This window comes from Mirounga leonina, unplaced genomic scaffold (assembly GCF_011800145.1).
Source record: "Mirounga leonina isolate KUSES-001 unplaced genomic scaffold, KU_Mleo_1.0 Mir_152, whole genome shotgun sequence".
NCBI classification, from domain to species: Eukaryota; Metazoa; Chordata; class Mammalia; order Carnivora; family Phocidae; genus Mirounga; species Mirounga leonina.
The window spans coordinates 19,268,626-19,288,172 of record NW_023270380.1 but is presented as its reverse complement, the minus strand read 5'-3'; the positions used below and the strand labels follow the sequence as shown (position 1 = coordinate 19,288,172).

At 55.2% G+C, this 19,547-nt stretch overlaps 1 protein-coding gene across 1 annotated transcript in view; it reads left to right on the top strand.

The window, feature by feature from the left end:
- Nucleotides 1-19,547, top strand: part of SUSD4 (sushi domain containing 4) — an 82,921-nt gene that overhangs the window by 38,108 nt on the left and 25,266 nt on the right. Inside the window, exons 3-5 of the mRNA XM_035008636.1 lie at nt 6,417-6,629; nt 11,684-11,857; nt 15,123-15,311. Of these exons, the coding sequence (XP_034864527.1) occupies nt 6,417-6,629; nt 11,684-11,857; nt 15,123-15,311 (576 nt within the window). The remainder of the gene's footprint in view (nt 1-6,416; nt 6,630-11,683; nt 11,858-15,122; nt 15,312-19,547) is intronic.

The window sequence follows — 19,547 nt, the reverse complement described above, 5'->3', positions numbered from 1 at the left end:
TACGGAAATATGGGTTATAAGTGAATTTTTATAAAGCAAATTCCGTTTTCCCATTGCTTTTAATTGTAATTGTGACAGTGTTAAATTGTTAATTTGCTGTTTCTCCTGCATTCCGACTCTTGCGAGGGTCTTCTGTGGCCCGCCCTGGCTTTTCCTGGAAAGGTGTTGGGCCCGGAGTGGGCTCAGCTCCTCGGTCCACGGCAGCCCCGGGCCACCTTGCTCAGTCCTTCCAGCACTCTGGGGAAGACGTCTGTCACCGGGGAGGGGAGTCCTCTGAGTGTTCGAGCCTGACCTTGCCAGGATGGGCCTCCAGAATGTGTGGGTAATGTTCGGTTGGCTGTGAGGTGGCTGGAAACTTCCGGCAAGCTCATGGTTCTGTGTTCCCCGACCGCCATCAGTGTGGGGCATTGCGTTTGAGAATATTGGTGTTGAGGGTTGATTTATTTGCTGGATAGGTTTTGCCTGACATCATTTCCTCAGTGTTGTCTCTCTGGCTCTTTTCATTGCTGATGCCTGGTTACAGACACGCCACCGGCTCACATGGTTTCTGGAGTAGGACGGGCTGTGGATGCATGCGTTCACTGGAATAATCGGCTAAGGCTGTTGGGAGAGCAGGGGATTTTTGTGGCAGTGGGGAAGGCCGAGGTGGCGTCCAGGGCAGTGCGAAGGGGGTCGGAGGGGCCCCTCACCAGCAGGCCCTTGGGGCCTGCCTGGCTGCCTTTTGTTGGTGCTTGTAACGCAACAAGCCAGGTGCCGAAGCTTTCAGGGTCTTCAAACATAGCAAAGGCGTTCTGAAGATCTTTCCCTGCCATGACAGAAGGAAGGGTTCCCTCCTGGTCGAGAGGCTTGCTGAGGCACAGCGACGTCTCGCTGGTTAGTGGTCTCAGAGACTTTGTCCGCCTCACTGGTGATGAGAAAAAACAGACTCTGTGCAGGGGAAGCTGGGTGTGTTCAGATCTGCTGGAGGAGAGCATCATGTTGCCAGGAGGGACTCCTTGGGGTCACGCGGGGTCACCGAGCCTCCCCGCCTTCACTTGGAGCTGCCGAGGGTGCGAGTCCTGCACCGCACCCAGCTGCTTCCGTCTCAGGAGCCTCTCCCTGGGCCCAGGCTGCGGCCTCTCCCGAGGCTCTCACCACCCATGTTGTCCACACCATACTGTGGTCAGTGGGGGCCCCATGGCCGGCTGCCCCGAGTCGGCGTGTGTTGGGTGACACAGAAGGTTCCCCGGCCCCATCTCACCGAGACCGTGTGCCAGGAGGTGTCAGGGTGGAAGGACCACGAGGATTGTTTCCTGCGCAGTGATGAACCCTTCAGAACCCCCGCTGAGGGAAGGACGGTCCCCATGATGTGTGCACCCTCCAGGACTAGCTCAGGGATACCTCCCCAGGAGCCATCCCTTCCCCCACAGAGTCTGATCAGGAGCCTCTCTTCCCATCAAGGCACCTGTGCCCAGCACTCCTAGAGCACCCCTCACCCTGGCAGCGTTGTGCTCTGCCTCACAGCGTCTCCCACTGGGTTGTGAACTCTGGGGTGGGGGAACCATGTCTTATCCTTCACTTCCTAGCACCCAGCATGTTGTGCAGTGAGTGGGCATGCCACAGGTGCTGCTAATGAAGGGCAGAGGGAGAGAGATGGAGGGAGGGAGGAGGATGGAAGATGGAGGATGGATGGATGGAGGAGGGATAGTTGGGTAGATGGAGGATGGATGAATGGATGGATGGGTGGATGGGTGGATGCATGGAGGATGGCTGGATGATGGATGGATGGAGGATGAAGGATAGTTGGGTAGATGGAGGATGGATGAATGGATGATGGATGGATGGGTGGATGGGGATGGATGGGTAGACAGATGGAAGGATGGGTGGATGGTAGATGTGTGGAAGGATGGTGGATGGGTGGATGGATGGATGGATGGGTTCCACAGATGAGGGAGGCACGAAGTACTCTCCCTGAGCACAGACAGGCTCTTTCCTACACCTTCTCACCCTCCTCCCTTCTCCCAACCTGAGTGGACTGAATTCCTTAATTTTTTACAACCTTCTTCCCATCCACACCTGCACACACCTCCTCCTCCCTCTGCAGTGTGGGGCCAGAGGTGGGTCTGGGTTAGGGACTCTTTGGGCAGTCACACCCACTATCCAATGAGCCACACTGACCACCAGTCATAGGCACAGACCCCTCAGCTTGTCACACCCCCTGCCCCAGGCAGAAAGCCATTCTCTCTCAGAGGACAGATAACCCAGGTGAGAGCTGAGCCTCCGTGAGATCCAGCCCTGGATCCATCAGAAGAATGACTCCTGCTCTCACAATAAATGGGAAAACTATGCTGTGAGGACAGAAAAATTTCCTCAGGGACCCAGCTCTGTGCTCTCCTTATGTATTCCTTCCCTGTCCACGTCCTCTGCCTCCGAGGGACCACGGCTAGGCTCTGCGTCTCCGCACCTGGACAGTCCGAGCATCAGGATGCTGCTGGCCAGGCCCAGCCACTGACGCAGGAGAGGGAATAAGTACGGGGTGAAGAGACAGAAATCAGAAGGTGGGACGGTATAAGAAGAGCATATTCTTCACTCTGGACACCTCATCCCATTGAGCAAGATAGTCATTTTCCACATCTTGCCAGAGCTCTAGATGCCACTTTTCAAAGTACCCTGGAGGGTCAGTCCCCAGCCCGGGCCATGTCTCTGCAGAGCCGTTCTCTTGGTGTTTTCTGTAATGTGGGGATCGGCCCACCAGACGCATGCCCATTTGGGGGTAGCTGGCCTGCTCGGAGGGTCTGGCCCTGGGAACCTGCCCTCCCAGGCTCCAAATTCTGCTGTACAACCCAGCAGCCACAGCTTAAGGAGGAGAACAGAGTTTACGGGATGATTTCCAGTATGTTTCTCTTGGGGGAAGTGGAAAGAAAAGGGAACATCCCATTTTAATAAGCCCTGGGAGGGGGTATCCCCTAACAGTTCTCCTAAATTCAATCCAGAACACAGCACATATACAAGAGACATTTCACATGTCAACACAACTGGGCCCTGGGCGCCCAGACATTTGGTCCCACAGTAGTCTCGGTGGGTCTGTGGGGTGCTTCCGGATGAGGTCACTGTTGCAGTCAGTAGACTGAGCAAAGCAGACTGCCCTCCCTGATGTGGGTGGGCCTCATCTAATCTGTTGACGGCCTGAATCAAACAAAAGGTTGAGTAAGAAAGACTTCTTTCTCTCTGTCTGCATCCTCGGGCTGGCACCTTCATCTCCTCCTGCCTTCAGACTTGGACTCAGGCTGGAGTGCACACTAGCAGCCCTCTGGGCCTCCAGCTTGCCAAGCGGATTTTGGACTTCCCAGCCTGCATGCCTGTGTCAGCCAGTTCCTTGGTGTGTATGTGTGTGTGTGAGACAGAGAGAGCAAGCTCTCCTCCTGGCCGAGTTCTCTGGAGAACCCAGATGCATGCAGTCTTCCTAAAGCTATTCAGGCACTTTAAAGATGTGAAGACATGAAAGCCAGCCATTCCCACACCCCAGGGGACACCATTTCTCTCTGGATCCGAGTCCAGGGAAGCAGCCTCCTGGGTGGGGGCAGCGCCTGGGGCCTGGGTTCTGCAAGCCCGGCCCAGAGTACCAGCCTGTGACGCCCTCCTAGGCCCCGGCATCTCTACCCTGGCGCTGAGTGTCTTTCCTGCGTCTGTGACCCCAGGAGAGATCAGGGGTAGGATTATAATTTGTACTTGGCTTCTGGGCGGAAGGTAACATGTCCTCTTTCCCCTTCCTTCCGAATGAAAGCAGGGGCAGTGACAGGAACGCAGGGTCTTCACCCCCAGAGAAAGGCATCATTATGAGGGCTTGACCCCTGTCTGGGGACTTCAGAGTCTGTTGAAACCCGCCAGACTGTTCTGTGAGCAACACAAGAAGTCTCTGCAAAGAATCATAAAAAGAAAGCAGTGTGAAAAGCAATCTTTTGGCTTATTATAACTGGAAAGTCATATTCGAGAAAGGAAGACTGTATCAAATGTAGCCAAATCAATTTAGAACTCGGGCTGGTTTCCATTTCTCTGTAAACTGCTGGGTGAGTCTTTGGAGAAAGAAACAGAATAGAGACACAAAAATTGATTTATGCATTAACTTAGAGAGAGGGTCCTGGGGCGGGTGAGGGGAGGGCATCCCTGCCAAGGTTGAAACACACACGGCTGCACATCTGAGCCAGAATCCAGAGCCCCCTGCCCCCCAGCACTCACTGTCCACCCCACTGTGGGCGTGGGAACACCGACAGGGCCAGTCCAAGCACTGGCCTGGGGCTCACGGCCAATCGCCCTGCTGCCCCTGCAGCCCTTTCATTGTCCGGGGGTGGGGGGCTCACATCTTCACGACTTTGCAAACCCTTTGAGGGAAAGGACATCTGTCAATGGTTTTGGGGTCTCTGTACCTGTTCACACAGGACTGAGCAAATCCACACACCTGCTTCCCCATCTGCTCCTCATCTTCAGGCTTTCTTTCTCCCTGCTTTGTGGACACAGGTTCAGATCTCTTTCATCCTCAAATTTTAATATGGTAACAGGAAAGTCTCTCCCTTGACCCTAATGCAGGGATGGCTTGTGCCCTGTGATCCTTTGTCCCCATGAAGCACCGTGCAGGGGAAGTGCACGCTTGCTGCGGCCTCCCCCTCACTTGTGGGCAGGCAGGCTCCCCCATAGGCCCGTCCAGCCCCGAAGCCGCCCCGGCCGCTCCCTCTCCAGCTAGCGGCCTGCCCCTGAGACGCCTTCCCTTGCTTCTGCGGCCTTGCTCAGGCCGTCCTGTGTTCTCACGCCCTTGGTGGCTGTGTCTGTCTGAGCCACATGTGGTCCTCTCCCCGTGTGTGCTCCCAGGAGGCCGCCCAGCTGTGCCTTTAGCCGCCGCCTGTGTGCAGACCTGTGGCTCAGGACAGCGCGGCCTCCGACTTGGCTCTCTGGCTGGTCATCCCTACCCGGCCTGGGTGTCCCAAGGAGTCAGACTCACCGCACCCGCCCGCTGCACCGGGACGGGTCCCCAGGCTGGTCTTCACCATGTCCCCTCCCTCTGCATGCAGGCCCAGCGCCCGACCCTGGCAGCCATCCTTGACGCCTCTCTTAACTCATTCCCCTCCCCCTGCCGCTGTCCCTGAATTCGAGCCTCTGTGTCCTTAGTATCACCTGCGGCCTCTCTGTTCCAGTCCTCTCCCCTCGTCTGGCCCATCATCTCCCTCCAGGACTGCGGCAGGAGCCTCAAGAATCCACAGACCTCAACTGCTGGCCCTCCCAGGAGCTGGACTGGCTGCTCAGAGCCATTTGGAGAGCTTTTCAGGAGGACAGCCCTTCCCCACCCACCAGAGAGCACCTGGGTCTGTGGGTCGGCCTTTCACAAACCGTCCTTCAGATCCTGGTGCAGCTGGTGCCCAGGAGGCATTTCTGGCAGTCTTCCCGCCACTGCTTTGCTGGATTGAGCTCCGCCGCGTCCCCCCTTTGCACCCCACCAGTCCCCTCAGGCCCATCCTCCCTCTATCTGGCTGATGTCCACTCACCGGGGGCCTCAGCCGTCCCCTGCCACCTGCACGCAGCCCAGCCCTCTGGGGCCACTCGAGGCTGCCAGACACTGAGGGCCGGCATTGACCAGCCCCGTGGAGGGGCTTCCAGACGGCGGGCTCCGTGGGACTCCGTTCATTCCCTGCACGTGTGTGGGGGCGATGGAGGGTGACGAGGGATTCCGTGGGACTTCGTTCATTCCACGCACGTGTGTGGAGTGATCCAGGGCAATGGAAGGCAGGTTCCATGGGACTCCGCTCATTCCCCACACGTGTGTGGGTGTGATGGAGGGTGATGAGGGATTCTGTGGGACACAGAGATGAACAGGCTATTTTTCCCTGGACGGCTCCCAACTGAGCACCGGTGGCGGCTGCGCTCTTGTTGGGACACAGAGGGGGTGGCTGGTGGGTTTGGAAGGTACCCAGAGCCTGGATGAGGCCTGGCAGGTGGGGCAGGGGTGAGGGGCAGGGAGGAGAAGGGTGTTCGCTGCTCAGGCCCGTCCTGTGGAACGCCAGCCCTGCATCACCTGCAGCCTCGGTTCTGTCCGTGGGATGTGGTCCGTCTGTCCTACGGGGCAGCTCAGAATTCGCCTCCTCCTCCCTGACCCTCCCGCCTCACCCCCTGCAGCATCTCACCCTGTTTGGTTCCCTGAGTGGCTTCCTTCCTCCCCTCCCTGTCCCAGAGCCTCCGTGAAGGGCTGACTTGGCCGTCAGACGGAGACGCTAATGGGTGCTGTTCCAAGCAAGAAGCCGGGTATGGTGCGCACCAGAATGCGTACGTTCTGGTCTGGCTGGAGTGGCTGGGTGCTCATGGTGTGTGACGGGGTCTGTCACGATGCAGGAAGGCCCCCGGCATCGGAAGGACCTATTCAGAGGCAGCTTCTCTTCTCTCTGTCAATGTAGGGTTGGATGACCTTCAGGTGTGCGCTGACCCAGGCGTCCCCGAGGACGGCTTCAGGACGCCTGGCGGAGGGGTTTTCCTTGAAAGTTCTGTCACCCAGTTTCACTGCCAAGACGGGTTCACGCTTAAGGGCCCTACAAAGAGACTGTGTGTGAGACATCTTAATGGAACCCTCGGCTGGATCCCCAGCGATAAGCCCTTCTGTGCACAAGAAGGTAAAGTGCCCGCCCCTGCCCGTGGCAGCCGCTCGCAGGGCGCGGGGACGAGCTGCAGGAGCCCAGGGCCAGGACACCAGCCGCGCCGTCTGGGGCGATGCGGCATGCTGGTGGGAGAGCACGGAGGCTGCGGCCGGGGGTGAAGGGGGCTTGGCATCACAGGTCACTGTGTCTCTCCTCTACCGTGATTACAACCCAGGTCGTCCCGTTTCTGTCAGGGCAGGAGAGCAGCTCAGGGCACATGCGGGTTGCTTGCTGCCGCGCCACCCACCAGCCACGTACTGGTGGCCTCGGCGCTCGAGAAAGCGTGGTAAAGGTCCAAACTGCGCGTGCTGATGCAGAGACGCATGGTGCTCAGAAGATCGGCTCAGTTACCGTCGCGTCTGTCTCGGGCGGGATCTGTTTAGGGAGACAGTGGGGCCGTGACAGGCCGGCAGGTGGACGTGTGTTTGCCGCGGTGACGCCATGGTTGCTCGTCGCAGTGAGGTTTCGCTTATGTCTGGCAAGCATAGCTGCATCTCCTCTTTGTGGTTACGCTGTGTGGGTGCGTCTGAGTTGAGAACAGTGCTCAGAGGTTCACTGGGCGGTGGCAGGGGGCCAACCGTCTCCGCAGCCATGGAGCTGATGCAGGCGAGGCTCGGCCTTCACAGCAAGAGCTCAGTCTCTGCACACTGCCGCATCTGAGGGTGAGGACAGAGCTTCTAACCCTGACGGTGACTGTTCTCAGACTTCGCGTAGCTCGTCTCTATGGAAGTCCTCAAAGCACTGAATTCGGTAGTCCCTGAGCACGGACGGTCGCTGCCCTGGGCTGAGAGCATGCCCTGTCTCTGCTTTCATTTTCAAGGTGTTTTTTTAAAAAGTCAAAGTTAGTACAAAGAATTAAGGTGAAGTAAGACAGAGAAAGACGAATGTGCGTGACAGGCGGAATCTCAATGAGGAAAGAAATGAACAAAAGAGAAACAGACCCGTGAATGCGGAGATCGCCCCCGTGGGAGGGGCGGGTTGGGGCGCCCAGAGGGTTGCAGCTGTGAGGTGAGGCACGGGAGGGAACGTGTCGGGGGTGGGTACCGTCTGCGGTACTGTGACCACCGTGGGAGGGGACGGACGGGGACTCCCCAGCGGCCATGTCCAAAGGTTTGAAATACGGATCACCGTGGTTACACCCGACAGCAATAGGATGTGGTTTGTCAGTTATACCTCAGTTAACAACAGTCAGTGTCACGATTCACAAGAACGCGTGCTGTGGGATTCGCATAGACGTTGTGTGTTAGGGAAGAGGGTTTCTCCGTGTTTTAGTTAGGAGTCTGTGTTACATGGATACAGAACGCTTCTCTGTATTTACTGTGATAGATGTGTGGTTTTTCCTCTTTAACTTTGCAATCTGGCAGGTTACATTGAACAAGCTTTCCCTTGAAAATAAAAAAATTCTTAAGAAGGTTTTTGAAAGTCAGTGAACATTTTCTGCTCACATGCAGCCCATGCAAAAGCTGTTGTTCCCATCAGGTTTCAGTAATTAAAAGTTTATTTGGCTTCAGTGATCGACTCCCCTGATAAGACTTTTGGCCCAAGACACTCCGTGTTTAAAACCCAGACAAGCTCAGGAACATCTCAGGAAATAGAGAACAAGTAGGCTTCATGAATATTGCCCAGAGATGAAGGCCTTCTGTTGTTTTATCACCCCGGAAACCAGAAAGCTTCTCAAAAGCATGACCTCTTTCCAGCCCTGTCCATAACTACCTAATATGGTATGCCCCAGTCTACAAGGCCTTTGTCTGCCCTTGCTCACTGGATCTCAGACTCATGGGCCCATCTGCGTGTTTTTACGGACACTTGCGTTTTCCTGGCCTTTGCACCTGCTGTCCCTCTGCCCAAAGCCTCCTTCTCCCAGATCCGCACGATGAGGCCTCCTTGCTCTGCGGCTCTGCTTCTTCAGTGTCCTTTCCTCAGGGTGCCTGTCCTGTCCACCCGATTCCAGGGGCCCCTGGTCGGTCTCTGTGACCTTGGCACCTGTTCGTCAGAGCGGTGATCACGGCGTGTTAGTCTCTAGCTCACGTATCTGCTAACTTGTTCGCGGTCCTTCTCCACGCGGGTGCGGCAAGAGCACGATTCCTGACTATGCCCAGCACCTGGGACGCATTGCAGGTAGGCTGGGTGCTCAGCGATTCACCAATGGATGGGTGGATGGACGGACTGACAGATGGATGGGCGGACGGATGGAGGCATGAATGAAACTGATGGATGAATGAATACCGAGCATTATAAATGCTGGTGTAACCAAAATCCAGCAGCAATCCAGCGCCTTTCCCACGTGGATATGAATGCTGCATGTCCAGTGTGTACTATGTATGCACGTTCCTGGAAGCGCTTTTTAGGGAGAATGGGTGTCAGAAGTTGGCACTCGAAGGAATCAGATTCATGTTCACATATAACTGACATTTAAAAAGGACAGTAAATCACATGTGTGTTTGTATTCTTAAAACTTTGCCTTTTCTACTCCTTAGGATCCTGCTCTGTGCTAACTGATGTGATCAATTAATTTGTCCTTAGGTATAAATGTGTAATACTGCCTGAATATCCCCTCTTTCATTTATTTATATTAAATCCTCTGTTACACAAGCAGGAGTTGGACGCAGCGATGGGGTGGGCTGGGGAGAGAGGATTTCTAGAAGGGGAGGCTTTGCAGTCCCTCAATTACATCCCCAAAGCCCGTTTGCGCCCGCCTACATAGGGTTTGATCGCTGGCTCCACTCCCGGCACAGTCAGATACCAACAGACCTTTATTCATCGTCCTTGGTAATGGTGTTTTTGCAGCGGTTTTTAAACATTCTTTCTGCCAGTGGGATGCACTTGTGTTATAGAAAATTTGTGTTATTTCTGTTTGAAACTTCAGAACTGATGAAGATTATGTATTCATTTTCGGGCACTAAAGATCCTGGCTTCTCTGTCTGCATAGACATCCGGCTACGGACGGCTGGCTGGGCCGGGCTGTCTTCCGATCCGCCCTCCTTCGGTGGGGGGTCAGGCGCCAGACACCGTGGGTAGAATCTTAGCCCGGCTCCGGGGGGTGGCTCCCGCTCCCCGCTCGGCGTGTGTCCCTGTCCTGCAGGGGCCGGTCCCCGTGGTGACTCTGCCGTGAGCAGAGCTTGGGAGGCTGTAGTGCCCTGGGACCTTGCGCCACGTACCCTGCGGTGGCCCCCAGCTCCTGCCTGTGGAGACAGGCGTCTGGTCAGGAGTTCAGGGTGCTCCACGTGACCGACCGCAACCCGCAGGCCCTGGCGTCACTCCTGTCCACTGACTTTACTCCCTGATGCTGGTTGCCTCCTGAGGACCTGGGTCAGTTCCTGGACAAGTCTGAAGTCAGTCAGGGAATGGTGGCGTAGTCTTCGCTGCGAATAATTCCTGCATAGCAATACTGAAAAAGGTAATTCACGTTTCCCATTCAGAAGGTAGCAATGCCGAGCAGAGTTGTCGCTCACCTCGTGACCCCGGTCAGGATCATTCTGGCATCGATTTGGGGGGAATTTGTCTATTCTGGTAGAAAAATTATGGGTTAAACATGAGTGGTTAGAAACCCCTTTCCACAGCCTGAAGCTCAAAAACGAGGGTCAAACCAGAACCAGAAGAGTTTTCCAGCAAGGACGCTTCCTGCTGAAATCCACAGGCAGAGGAACGGACTGGGGGAGTCCCGGGGCTCGGGGGCCCCACTTCCTCAGCATTTCCTCTTTGCCAGCCATGTGCGGAGTCCGGGAGTGTGGAGGGCACGTGGGAGAATGCGGGTGGTGCTGTCCCTCTTGAGCTGACACGGAGACACAGGCAGATGCTGCACCCAAGCCTTGACTTTGAAAGACCCCGGGAGGCAGTAGATGGCTGCATCCCTGTGCTCTCCCTTTGGCACCGGGCTGCCCCATCGCTGACATTCTGTTTTCTAGAGTCTGTTGTCAAATTCCCCAACCCCATATCGAAGCCCCCGGCGTGCTTTTTAAAGCCACCTGTGTTCCCGGCCACGGGCTGGCCCTGTGTCTTCCCTCCAAGGCTTCAGGACTCCCAGGCTCAGGCTTCAGAGCCGACAGTTCAAGCTTAGGGGAACCCCAAGGTCAAGGCTCCAATTGAGACCATTTCAACCATATGGTGGATTCAGAAGGCTTTTGGGGTGGCTGAGAAACCCACAGTCTTTTAGAGCATTGAGAAATTTCTGGAGAAAGTTTCTGTGATTGTCAAAACGCTGTTCTTGGATCTTGCCTTATTTTTAAAAATTGAGAAGCTTGGAGCACAACCCATCTGTGAGGCAGGGCCCACCAGACTCCAGCAGTGGAAATACGTAGCTTCCGCTTCCACATAAAGTCAGAGACTTGGGACCGAGGTGTGCCGTGAGAGGTGGGAGGAGGGAGCAGGGCCCAGGCTGGTGGCACAGGGTGGGGGGGATGCGCAGTAAACTGGGAGGAGACTGCGTTAGAGGAGGAGGACTATAACTTATCCACTTGGTTTTCTCTCTTAATCACCTGCTGTCTGGACTCCTTGTTCCTCTGCCCCCGACGCCGGGCCGGCTGCCTCCCCTCCCAAGTCTGCATCCTGCCCTGCTCGCTGGGGGCCTGTGTGGTGTTGGCGGCCGCACGTGCTGCTGTATTATTACCTATGCAGAGCGGATCAGGTCGGAGGGAAGTGCTAGCAGATGCAGCCCCCCGCTGTTCAGCAAGGCCTTTCTATCTTATGCCCCAGGGCAGATGTGGTGGGCCGGGTGGGTGGGGACATCGTGAGCCCCCAACTCTTGTCCTTCTTCACTTATTTCCAAAATCGCCCGAGACTCAACAGCATGGTGTGAAGGGTCGCAGGCAGGAGGTAAAGTTCCTTTCGTGGCTGGATCCGGTACCTCCTCCTCTGTCCCCGTGAAGCGGGTTCTGCCGCTGGCCCTTGGGATCCGAGCCTAGCAGTGAGTGAGGACCGTTTACCACAGGGTAGCCTGAGGCCAGGTCTGAAAATAAGAGCTTTCTTGTCACGCTGTGAAGCACAACCAGCTTATATTAAAAAAATAATGTGTCCTTTTTACACAATTGCAGATTGCCGTATCCCTCAAATTGACGACGCTGAGATTCATAACAAGACGTACAGGCACGGAGACAAGCTGATCGTCACCTGTCACGAAGGATTCAAGATCCGCTACCCGGATCTGTACAACATGGTGTCGCTGTGTGGTGGTGACGGGACGTGGGACAACCTGCCTCTCTGTCAAGGTGGGGGCGCGGCCGTGAGCACGCACGTGTCTGTCCAGCGGGACGTGGAGGGAAGCAGGGCCCATCGGCTCTGGTCTCAGAGTCCCCACACCCTCCCTGCCATCCCCGCCAGCCCCACATGCCCACTGTGAGAGCATAGACTGGAATCCCTTATTCTTGAGCAATGCTGGATTCTCCTCCACGCTGAGAAACCAAAAGTCGTTTAAGAAACAGGCGTTTGTAAGAAGGGCTGTGAGCACGATGATGAACTGTTGTATATTTAATGGAAATAGCAGAGCATTTATGCTTATTTTAGTGGTAGTGAGGATGTATTTAAGGCCAATCTTACAGAGGCTATTTTTTCTTAATAATGTCATCCCTTTTTATAATGCACGAAGAGCAGAAAAATAATCAAATTCAGATTTTATCCAAACCACACAGTAAATATGAATCCTCTTGCATTTTTAAGATTTGCCTGGGCCAACATGGAGGGCCCTGTTTGTGAAAATAAGTCCTAGTGTGCACATTAGTTCCGATTTTATTTTTTGACCTGTGACTTGGAAGCCAATGCATAATTCATGCTTCAGCGGAGGAGGTCTGTTTGCACCAGAGCACAGGCATGTTCCAGTCGAGACAAATGTTAACACTGGGCTCGAAGTCACGGCTGGTGGGCTCTGATACTGCTCTGTGTGCCCCGCGGTTGGAAATAAATGATTTCCTTCTGTGAGGGCTGAAGAGTCATGGCCCCTTGCAAGAACAAAGGCTCGGGGATTGGGAGGACCGAGGGCGCCCAGACCGGCCCCTCCCCCATTCACTTCTCTGCAGAAACCCCCGTGTTGTGTGGCCTGCCACACATGCCATTTCCAGGGACACACGTGATTCAGGGGCACTTCCAGGGGTGCTCTGCAGAGTCGGCACACAACCTGAGGTCAGGCTGAATGTTCAGTGAACCTTACGGACCACTGATTTGCTCCTGTCCTGGGGCCAAGGACGCTCCCCCCGACACCAGCCACCTCTGCCTCATGATTCCCGCTTACCCCCGCTCTCCCACCCTTTCTAGAGGTTTCTTCCTTGTAGGTCTCGTAAATACTGTGCGCCTCTTTACGAGCTCTTTTGGTCCCAATTATTTCTTAAGAAATGTCTGATGGTGGTGTCCTCATCAGGGGCTCAGGTGAGGCCTTCTCCTTGCTCACCTGGCCCCTCGGACCTCCTTGGGACCCTCTGTCCCCTCATCAGGCCTCTCCACACAGAGGCAGGTGGAGGCCTGGCTGCCAAGCGGCCCGCCCGCCTGGCACAGCAGGGGCGTGAGGGATCTGGTGGCCTTAGACACCAGACACCTTGGAGCCCCAGGGGGCACATAATTGGCCCTCAGACTGACGTCTCGTCCTGTGGCTTTTATTCACACCTGCAGATGGAGGGGTGAGAGCCTGAGGAGCTGGCTCGCTGTTGCCTGGAAGTGCAAATAGAAATTGCATCAAACTATCGAGTCAAAGCCCGATTTCTGCTGCTGTGTTTAGGACGGCGGTCTCCAACCGAGGAGCGTGTCTTTCTTTCCCTAATGTACTACTGGAGTTATAACCCCATCTGACTCCTTTTGGGGCAGGCGAGCGGGCGGGGGGCTGTTCCTAGGCCACATTTTCCGTGGGAACTTTGTGTTTTGGAGAGCAGCGTCCGGATGCCTGTTGTTCACTGTGGGCCCGTTCGTTTTAATTTAGGGGACACCAGCTCGTCCGTGTGGGCGGCTGGGAGCGACACTCCTTCCTGGGAGGAGGCACGGACACCGTCCCTTGTGCCAACTCGTTTGAATGGCTCTGAGGGGCTTGATATGTTCACTTGTTCATGTTAATATGCTTATCTTGTTTTTCTCAGTCCTAGATTCTGTTTATTCCTGATTCCCAACCTCCCCTGCTCCCCAGCATTTCACTTTCGCTGCGAACACTGTCCGTGCTCAGCTCAGACATAAACTCCTTTCAGGCCGTGGAGAAAGGATGTGGCCACGTGTCTCGATGTGGTCTGGGTGGTGGTGGGTGGTGGGTCGAGGATCTGTGGCACCGGGACATGGTCAGCCCCAGAGGGAGCGTCTCCCTAAATTCTGCATGCCAGGGCCTCCCTGGCCTCACCCTGGTCTCGTCCCAAAATGCAGACTCTGTGTACCGTGTCGCTGACCAGAGCAGTCCACGGAGCACGAAGCCCTTCAATGCTTCTAACATTGAAGCGAGTCAGCTCGGGAGCAGAGCTCAGGCATCTGTTGCTGTGGGTGTCGTGTGATTTGTACTTGGCGACTGGAAGGGAAAGTTGGGATTTCCATTATACACTATTTACTTCACACGCAATTAGTTCTCCCCGGGCAGAGCTCCAGCTCTGCAGGGTCATTATTCCATCCAGTGAGACCGCTGAAGCCAATAGGAAATCCCAGGATCGCCATGGGGTCCTCACAAAATGGGATTCTGCGCCGCCAGGGATGTTCCACGGGCTGCATGGGCTTCGAGACAGAAAGACAGCTTCTTCCGTTTTGCAGAAGCAGGAGTGTGGGGACGCGGACGGCATGGAGAATTCTGGGTGTGCTGTGGGGGCTCTTGGCGCCTGGCCCCACACCTGCCGTGGGCGTCCTCGGGCTCCATGCAGATCTGTCCGGGGAGCCCCACGGGAGGGCCCAGTGGGGTGTGTTCTGAGACGCCCTTTCCCTGGATCGTCCTCAAGGTTGAGAGCCACATAAACTGCACATAAAACACAAATCGATCTTGACGTTGAATTGTGTGGGGTCGGCAGGCACCTGCCCCACAGTCCACGCAGCGGAAGGGGGTTTCCGCCACCACCTTCTCGAGACCCCCCCAGGCTCCCCACCATCGAAACAGTTGGGGTATATGATTCCTGCACAGCAGCTCAGTGGTTCTCACCCCAACAGCACGTTAGGATCACCTGGGATCTTTAATAAAGACAGGGTGCCCAGCCTGTGCACAGACCCAGGGCTTGCAGGCGGGATGGCGTTTGTTCAAAGTTCCTTGGGTGATTGTGAGGTGCACTTGGGGCTCCCCGATTTCAGCCGTGCCCTCCATCACTTCCTCCCTGCTTCCGGGCCTCTCCGTGTGGTTTGTAAGCGTGACACCAAATGTCCGCGTCATGAATAGAACAGCAAAGTGGGTACGGGCGTCTGGCTGAGGCGCAAGCCTCAGAGGCCATGTCACGTTTGCAGCGGGTGGACCCGCAGGGGGCCAGGGATTCGCAGGTCTCGTCAGTGCACAGTGGGGACCGAGTGTGACCGTCCCTCCTCTTTCCCCCGTCACAGGCTGTCTGAGACCTCTCACCTCTTCCAACGGCTATGCGAACATCTCCGAGTTGCAGACCTCCTTCCCCGTGGGGACGGTCATCTCCTACCACTGCTTCCCTGGATACAAGCTGGAGGGGGCCGAGCACCTCGAGTGCTTACACAGCCTCATCTGGTCGACCAGCCCACCCCGGTGCCTTGCTCTGGAAGGTAACGCGTTTGCTCTTTGGGAGGTTGAATCACTGTTACAGTGGATGTCTCAGTGGGAGGTGATGAGCTGAGAATTATGGTCAGCGTAGCTCTTATTCCCTGAGTGCACACGGCCCTGAACAGAGGTAGCAAGGCTGGTCATCCGCCGAGAGGCAGGACTTACAGCCAGTCGTAAAACGGGCTTCCCCTGCCCTACGCTTAAAGGGGATAAGAGAGAGGAGCTTCAAGCATTTGAGGTTAAACCGCAAAATATTGCCAGGTTAAGTGAAATGTCCTCAAAAATTAATTTTCTCTGCACGAAATGAAAACAGATTGTATCATGGCGTCATTCATCTCCCCCTTGCTTTATTGTTCTGTCTACACTTCTCCCTGTTCCATGCGTTTTATGGCTTAGCTGTAGCCATTTGGCTGCCGGCACACACTTGGAAGCCTGAAGCCGAGGGCTCCTTCCTCACCGTTCTCCTTGAATGTGTGTCATTGCCCTGAACAGCGCTCCCAGTAGTGAGGGGACGGGGCGTCTAGGGACAGGGGCAGGCCCAGGACTGGGGGGTCTCCCACTGCAAAGGTTGGCATGCTGGTCAGCCCTCGCTTTCATGCAGGTCTTGAAATTATGACAGAAGAACACACACCAATGTGTGTGTTGGCTTCTGAGCACGGTGCGCAGGAGGGGTCTGTGAGGGTGAAGAGGAAAATGAAAGCAGGCTCCAGGCAGGAGCCCCCGGAGCCTGTGAGCAGCCTTTCCCGGAAACAAGACACGATCGCATGGCGTTCTTTCAAGGGTTTGCGTGCAGCAGGGAAGATGCCAGACCACGGGGTGCATGGGGTGCTGACAGCCAGAGGGGGCCGGGGAGCCTCCTAGAGCAGCGCCAGTGGGAGAGTGGGCGAGGGGCCCTGGGCCAGGACAGGAGTGCCCTAGTGAGCCCAGCCCCCACCCATCCCAGGTCCCCGGGGCCGAGCCTCCAGTGCACGCGGCAGGTAAGACATGGGATGCCCCGTGAAAGCCGAATTTCAGGTAAACAACAAATAATTTCTTAATATGAATGTGCTCTAAATATTGCATGGCACTTAATTCATGGTAAATCTGCGATTCAAACGTAACTGAGCGTCCAGTACTTTCACCTGTTAAGTCTGGGGACCCTCACCCTCAGGGATGGGGCGTCCCCTGTGTCCAGACACACAGGCAGGCGGAGGTGAGCCTGGGCCATGAGGAAAGGGGCTGTCTGCCTGCTCAGAAAGCCAGAGCTAGATTGGGTGGAAGGTGTCATGGTTACGATTCTGTTGGTCTGAAATGCCTGTTTTAAGAGCTTGTCAAGTTTGGTTTAAATGTTTTTCACGCGGTCACCCTCTGATAAGCTTCATTTTGAAACTTTGAGAGCTGTTTTTGTGGAGCCTGGAGAATACGATGTGAGCAAAATAAAACAGGCCCGAGCATCAGGGGCAGCGAGCTAAGGTTGGAACGGGGGAGCTGTGACATGGCCCCGTCCTCCACCAGCGAGGGCCGTGGCCGATGGTGACCGCTGCCACGAAGGCCACAACGGCCTTTTCCCTCAGGTTTTGGTGTGTGTGTGTGCCTGTGTGTGCGTGTGAGCGTGTGTCTGTGTGTGTGTGAGCGCGTGTGTGCGCGTGCATGTGTATGTGCGCGCGTGTGTTTGAATAATCTTCACATCTCCATTCTCCCTGTCAAGTATCTGATGGGATCACTCGTGGGACCTTGAACTGCTAACTGACTAAAGACACCAAAGCCAGATTCTGACCCGAGAGGCACAGCGTGGACCGAGGGATTTTTTTCGTCTCAATACCTGATAGAAACTGGGCTAAGTTGAACGATGGGTCAGAGTAACAGGTGAGGGTTCACAGAAGGCTATCCAGAGGTGCCGGGAGTTGGTGTTTCTTCAGCCTGACTTGAATCGTATACGGTCTTTGAAAAGCGGGGTCATATCTGTGAAATGCTGTCACGGGGCGTCCATCGTTGGTGATCCGTCCCTGGGGACTCTGCCCCTTGCATCTGTCACCCATTTCCCCCCTCAGTTTCCCATCTTAGCACACAATCTGATTTTTCTCGATGTCCCAGTGAAAATCATTGCATGGTGCTGGAAAGCATGATGCTCTCAGGGGCTTTTAAATGTGGGGGTGATCTGACACCCGAGCACCCGGGTCTGGTCAGCTGTGCTGTGGAAGCACTTTATGCATTCCCTCCCGGGCTCACTGGGACCCACCAGTGCATCGGCTATGGCCCCCCACCCCCAGCCTTCTCCACACCCGCCAACAGCCAGGAGATGGGGTCACCAAGAGGCTCAGGAGGCAGTGTGCCACATTGAGCAAGAGTGTGGACCGATGCCAGACTGGCCGGGGTCACACTGTGGGTCCCCACATGACGGCTTTGCCGTGGGGTGTGTCACTTAGCTTCTGTCAGCCCTGTTCCCTCGCCTGTCAAATGGGGCAGATGGTCATGTGTGCCTCCTGACACCGTGAGGATCCAGCGTGACAACAAATGTAACACATTTAGTGAAGCACGTGGTACATGCTGGGTGGTCGGTCCATCAAGGGCCACCATTATTATTGCTCCCAGAATTATGCAGTCACATTAAGTGAGAATCTGGGCGTGGCCGTGTGAACCCAGTACCCACACTTCTGTGCACACTCACGACTGTCCTGCATGTTCTAGTGTTCGTGTGGAAGATGAATCCCACATAACGGGAGGAAGCACTGAACAACACTAGTAACTGCCGTTAATTCTGAGCGCTTACCGTGTGTCCAAATGTTTGATGAGGTAAGTCACTGTGAGGCAGGTGCTGGTTTTGACCCACTTCACGGATGGGCAAACCGAGGCTTGTAAAGTTCCAGAAACTCAGCAATTCCCACAGCCAGAGAGTGGGCGCGCTGGGACTCAGACGCAGGTCTTTGTCACGTCAGAGCTTGTGTGCTTAATCATCAAGGTACATCACCTAACTACCTTGTTCTGATTGCTTTGCAGTCCAGCAGGGATGCAACGTGATGTTTTTATAGCCATTTCTTAGAGAGTCAAACAGTTTTGGAAGAATTAACCGTAGGAAGGGATTCTTCTTTCTAGACCGGTTGTTGTCGCTGTACAGCTCCCAGCTGCAGGGGACGTGCGGCAGATGGAGGCCGCTCACTGCTGCCCCCCGGCACCCCATCTCCCCATTACAGTGCAGAGCCTGGCTGGGGTTGTGTCTCCTCTCAGGCCAGGATGGACATCTCGAGGGTGACACGATGTGTCCAGACCCTCCGTCTCTGGGGCCGTGGTGCCTCCTGTCCTCAGTGGGCCGCGGGGTGTCTTCTGAGGTTAGGCCTCTCTGGCACCAGCGTCGGGTGGCAGCTGCCCCCCTCATGGGTCAGCAAGCCCAGAGTGGACGCCTCGCTTTGTGAAGGAGTTCATACTTTGGAAGAAAAAGCTCTGTCACCTTCCCCAGAGGTCCAGGTTGTGTGTTCCGACGTCTGTGCACTTCTAAGAGCAGAGGCTCCTGGAGCCTGTGTTCCCTGCAGCTGAGCTGGGGGAGGGGATAAAGCGCCAGAAATCACCAAGTCTTGCATCAGATTGTTGCTCCATCCTTTAAAAATAGATGCGTGTATATAAATACACCTGGAAGGGGCTCCACAGGCCCCTGTGTGCCAGCCTGGCTCACTGTGGGCCTCTGATTTTCATCCCCGCGCGTTGTCCATTCTCCCTTCATCCCGAGGCATTCATCCCTGTCTGCTACACACACACACACACACACACACACACACACACACACACAGAATCCCAAGACATTTTTAGAAAAACCCCAGACCTTTAACAGTGAATGTGGGCATTTTCTTATTTACAAGTGCTAGGACTCAGTTGTCGGTGGTGTTTATTGAACACCTGCTACGCATACAGCAGCACCAGATTAGGCGCTGGGGAACGACAAAGAAAGTACCAGAAGTAATTTGTTACTCCGAAGAGTTTATACTCTAATGGGAAGAACCAGACAACAAGTCCCGTTATCCAGAGTCTGACATCATGACAGACAGCACCTGCATCGGCATGCAGCTACCTTTACCAAGGGGTACGTAAGTGTTTATGCATTTGGGAGGGCTGGAAGGACAGTTCCCGTAGGTGATACCACAATTGTAAAATGAAAATTTCTACCCAGGGACTTGCAGGGTTTTTTTCTTTCTCCCAGAGACCAAACAGAAACAAGTTTTCTGTCTCCACTTGAGCTTTGGGAGAAGAGGAGCCTGAGTATCTCACTC